This window comes from Ostrea edulis, chromosome 3 (assembly GCF_947568905.1).
Source record: "Ostrea edulis chromosome 3, xbOstEdul1.1, whole genome shotgun sequence".
NCBI lineage: Eukaryota > Metazoa > Mollusca > Bivalvia > Ostreida > Ostreidae > Ostrea > Ostrea edulis.
This window is the reverse complement of record NC_079166.1, coordinates 3,899,765-3,904,994: the sequence shown is the minus strand read 5'-3', so window position 1 is coordinate 3,904,994 and position 5,230 is coordinate 3,899,765. Positions and strand designations below refer to the sequence as shown.

General features: G+C 35.4%; 1 protein-coding gene across 1 annotated transcript; it reads right to left on the bottom strand.

Annotated features, from left to right (window-relative positions):
* Positions 1–1,272: 1,272 nt before the first annotated feature.
* On the bottom strand, positions 1,273–5,230 carry LOC125673568 (lectin BRA-3-like). The gene is made up of 5 exons (XM_048910185.2): positions 5,110–5,230; positions 3,910–3,983; positions 3,567–3,651; positions 1,591–1,803; positions 1,273–1,336 (listed from the first exon to the last, which is right to left on the bottom strand). The coding sequence occupies exons 1-5, from the start codon at positions 5,192–5,194 to the stop codon at positions 1,290–1,292; spliced, it is 504 nt and encodes a 167-aa protein (XP_048766142.1). The 5' UTR covers positions 5,195–5,230; the 3' UTR covers positions 1,273–1,289.

Below are 5,230 nucleotides of genomic sequence, written 5' to 3'. Positions count from 1 at the left end.
CTGTTACTGTGTCATGTAAGTAGGGACTATTATAGTACTATTACTGAGTACAGTAAGTAAGGACAATTATAGTACTGTTACTGTGTCATGTAAGTAGGGACTATTATAGTACTATTACTGTGTACTGTAAGTAAGGACTATTATAGTACTATTACTGTGTCATGTAGGTAAGGACTATTATAGTACTGTTACTGTGTACTGTAGGTAAGGACTATTATAGTACTATTACTGTGTCATGTAAGTAAGGACTATTATAGTACTATTACTGTGTCATGCAAATAAGGACTATTATGGTACTATCACTGTGTACTGTAAGTAAGGACTATTATAGTACTATTGCTGAAATGATATCTTCATATGTGTTATACTACAGCGTCCTTATTCTGGGAGCTGTGTACATGTAGCAAACGAAAACTCAAAACAATGAGTTTTTAGCGAATAGTGAATGAAAACTATCTATATTTAGATAAGTCGTCACAAACATCCTTTGAGTATATGGACAGGTGTTTCTACATCTTTTGAGTATATGGACGGGTGTTTCTACATCTTTTGAGTATATGGACGGGTGTTTCTACATCTTTTGAGTATATGGACAGGTGTTTCTACATCCTTTGAGTATATGGACGGGTGTTTCTACATCTTTTGAGTATATGGACAGGTGTTTCTACATTCGAATGAAATTTCGTCGTCTTTACACTGATTCTCCCCACTTTGAAACTTTATGGACTTATCACATGATTCTTATAAAACCGCACAATGCGATTGTAGGTGCATTCTTTTAACTGCTATCTTAAACAAACAAGTGATTGTAGTTTAAAGCATAAGGAGCAATTATTAACTAACATATATAAATTGGTTTAGATATGCCGAACCGGACTGCGAATGTGTCCAATGCTCAAAATAAATAATTACCTTAACATTTTTAGAATATTACATCATAAAAAAGCAATACTTTTACATGTCTTTTCTTCCAGGGCCAAAACTAAAGTGACTATCTGGAACTGAACAGTTTAAACCAAATTCAGATTAACCTTTAACTTCCTTCTTTCATGCAATCGATATATTCGACAACCTCTCCAATACAACAACAAATACGCCCGTTTTTTCTCCCGTTCTGATTTTATTTCCTTGATTTTTATTGGATATATCTTACGGCATCTTCTAGATTCTCGTGATTAGTTTGACAGATTATGAAAAAGTACTCCGATTCTATGTCAACTAATGCATGTTATCCCCTTTGTACTGGTCTCTCTATATCACTAAAACCTGAGATATTGCAATGAAGATTTTTATTGTGCACATACATTGCTACATGACTGCGGGTCCTCTCTATAACCTACAAAACATAAACATATTCTATATTATTTGATCGAACTGTTAGTGTCCACATCATATGCATTGTTATGGTTCCTGTCTTGTAGTTGTAATTCAGTTATTTATATTTTCTTACATTTAATAAGAGAGAGGATGGAAACTTTTCTATTCATCCATTGTCCTCTGGCTGACCCAAACGGGTACTACGTATTTTTGATTGAATTGAAAAAAATATATATACATGAACCTAATCTTTCAATCAAAACGGTATCTTACCTACTACTTCGCAGATGAATGTGAATTCTTTTGAGCACTGGTTGTCGTCCCAGCGCCCCTTATCAGGCCAGTTCAAAGATCCACAATGCTGACCCGTTGCAGCATTGTCGGGATTGCTTGTCGACCAATTGGTGTACGTTGGTTTTTCTCCAGTGGTTATTGAACGCCAAATATCCTCAGTTGCCTCGTCAGTAACTCCGATCCATATGGATTCTTTCACAACAATGGTGATAAGTGTTAGTACCATGACCATTCATATAGTTACATAGTTTTATAAGTCATGCTATAGAATATGAACAATATGTATTCCTGTTGGTGTCTTGTGATGTTGTGTTTCTTAGCAAAATATATTTTCAGTGCGGAAATTACGCCACGATATTGCAAGATATCCTATGACTTTGTGTAACAAACGTGTATTTACATTTTTACAATTAAGACAAGCATCATTTAAAAAGGTAACAGTGCGAAAGAAACATTTGAAGGTAAAACATCTTCATAAATTGTTAATGTTTCTTATATGCACGTTTGACATTAAATCTAATTAGAATGTTAGCTGGAAGAACACAAGTAGAGTTGCATCTTGAAATAAATGATAATTCTAATTTTACATTCGGGTTTATCTACAAATTGGATGTTTAGGATATATTTCTGTTTGTAACGGGGACTGTTGCTGATGTTTAGGATATATTTCTGTTTGTAACGGGCGCTGTTGCTGGTGTTTCCCAAACATGATTAATCAAAATGTTGTGGCAATTGGTTTAGTCAATTCATTTGAATTATTCAAAGTTTTCCTTATTCTTTTCATCCATTGAAGAGTTATACAAGACAAAGAAAAATCAAGCCAACGGGCATGCACTTCCTGGTCAGTCACTTTCACCATGCCAATTTGTCAAGCGTCACAGTAAATACAGTGTATACACATTATACTTTTCAGAGCAAATCATTGAAGACAAGATAATTATAGAAACATTGACTATCTTCAAAACAAAATCAGTCACGCATGCATGCGTTATAACAGTGATATTAACTACACCACTAAGTGAAGCGTTTCAATGAATATCTTTATCACAACGTTCAAGCACGTTGGGAATCTGGATTAGAATAGGTCATCAGTACCCTCACTTGTCGTTAGAGGCGACTAAATGGGACGGTTCGTCGGAGGAGACACCAAAAAAAAAAAAACGGAGGCCCGTGTAACACTGCAGTGTGGAACGATAAAGAACCATCCCTACTCAAAAGCTGTAAGCACCGAAAATCGGCCTGAATTTTGCAGCCTTTCACCGGCAATGGGGACATCTCCATATCAATGAAAATTTCTCAAGGGAGACATTAAAAACAGTAAACAGCCAAGAAACCTCAGTTTTCAAATCATTTCATCAACAAAGAACATCGATCTACGACATAAATCTCAAACAAAATCATTGAAATACTCATTTCAGAGTTAGTGTATCACTATTCAGAAAAAGCCAATGTACATGCAACCCTATGCAACCAATGCCTTTGGAAAAACCTCAAATTAAAAAGACAGCTTTACAGAAGCAACTATATTGACTTCAAATTCAGATATTTTGAACACATTCAGTTTGGAATATATCATTTGGCATCTGGAACGTTTTGTTTTTGTTGATAACAGGGAAGATAAATGAAAGGTGAAAATAAAGAACAATCTTCATAACTCCTATCATATAAATATGAGTTCATGATGCATGTTCACATATATTTTGTTATGTTCTCTGTGTTAAATAAACAGGCATATCCAAAGTCTAAAGCTGTGTTCCAAGATGCTAGAAAGTTATGAAAGTTGTACGGTACATGTGCAGATACTTTCGGGATTTTCTTATTCTACGGACCTATAATGAGTGAATATCTACGTTAAAGTATTCATTGGCTTTGTTCGCCCCAGATGCATGCTGCTTAAACGATAATGTAACAAGATACTTAGATCAAAAAGCTCTTTTTCACATAATAATGTCAACCTTCAGTGTACTTTGAAGATAACCAATCGTTCTCCTGGGCATCGTCGATATGTACCAAATTTCCACCCTGACGTCGGCAGTACATCTACAATAATACATTTATACCAACCTATTTCAAAAATGTACTTATACATTCTTCTGTGATGTATTGTATTCGAATCATTAAACCTTTAGAAGAAACATCCTCCATGCCAAACTTCCGTCGTAAATGTAGCAAATCGTTTGAAAGTTCATAGCACATACTTTAAGAAGACAATTATTCATTAGATATTTGAACCTTTCTATTTTTATTTAAACTTCAGATTTCACAAATATTTTATATCGTTATGAGGGCATTACATACCTGGGCTCCATGCCAATTCAGACTTTCAGTAGAATGATAATACCAATGTCCATTGTATCTTTCCCATTTCGATCCTGAAAATAAAGTTAATTCATCCCGGATTTGTCGTTATTAGTGTTAAGCAACTGGAATGTTATAATCAAAGTTAACAAGAGGCACGAAAACCACATGTATGTAACGTTGTATACGTGTGTTTTCATGCCATGTTATAAGGATTGATAAAAGTACAGTTAACCGTTAATGGGTATTGTTTGGGTAATTACGTTCATGGGTATTATTTGGGTAATTACGGTAATGGGTATTGTTTGGGTAATTACGAAATTAGAATTTTTCGACAAATGACCTGAGTGTCTATGAAATATGTGTTCATATGATAACCACAGCGCACAAAAAAGTGAACATTGCTTTAATGGAATGGAACAATTTCAAGTCTATGACTAGGGACATTACGCTACAGAAAACTTTCCATTCCTGCAAGATGTGCTACACAATTTCCGATCGTCAGCGAGCATTCTTAAATCTTCTCAATCCTAAAGCCATGTTGCTTATAGGATACCGTTATATATTTTGGAATCGTACTGTTATTTTCCTGATTTGATTTTAGTATTAACAGGAAACATCTATAATTGTTATTTTCTTTTTACAGTATTGCTATCTCATGCCATTTACCTCCCACGAAAGCAGCAAAATATACTTGGAGGTATTAAGTAAAGTCATTATGAAAGGTGAAGATAACGAACAGTGATCAATCTCATAACTCCTATAAGCAACACAAAATAGATAGTTGGGCAAACACGGACCACTGGACACACCAGAGGTGGGATCAGGTGCCTAGGAGGAGTAAGCATCCCCTGTCGACCGGTCACACCCGCCGTAAGACTTATATCTTGATCAGGTAAACGGAGTTATCCACAGTCAAAATCAGTGTGCCAAGAACTACCAAACACGTCAGACAGCATTTGACCCAATGATATGTTGTATTGACGAACTAAATCGTTATAACGACCATAGAATTTGCGAAATGCTGACTTCAATCGAGACCCGTTTGACCGGTCGACAGGAGATGCTTACTCCCCCTAGGCACTATAGGAGTTATGAGATTGATCACTGTTTGTTATCTTCACCTTTCCTGTAGCTTTATAGACGTACATTTATAGACGGGTATGTTTTGTATTAAAGTAAACCATTTGTCTTTCTTACCAGAAGCAGACACGCATGGATTCATTCCTTTACTTGTTCCTAGAATACACACACTGAGAAATAAAACAAACATCTTCATCTCCATTTCTTCCGTCAAGAATCTCAATAACTTTTAGGCACT

Coding starts and splice junctions, on each gene's coding strand:
- LOC125673568 (XM_048910185.2), bottom strand. CDS start 5,194: ATGGAGATGAAGATGTTTGTTTTATTTCTCAGTGTGTGTATTCTAGGA. Junction 3,984..5,109: donor TCCATGCGTGTCTGCTTCTG/GTAAGAAAGACA, acceptor CTTTATTTTCAG/GATCGAAATGGGAAAGATAC. Junction 3,652..3,909: donor TGAATTGGCATGGAGCCCAG/GTATGTAATGCC, acceptor GTATTATTGTAG/ATGTACTGCCGACGTCAGGG.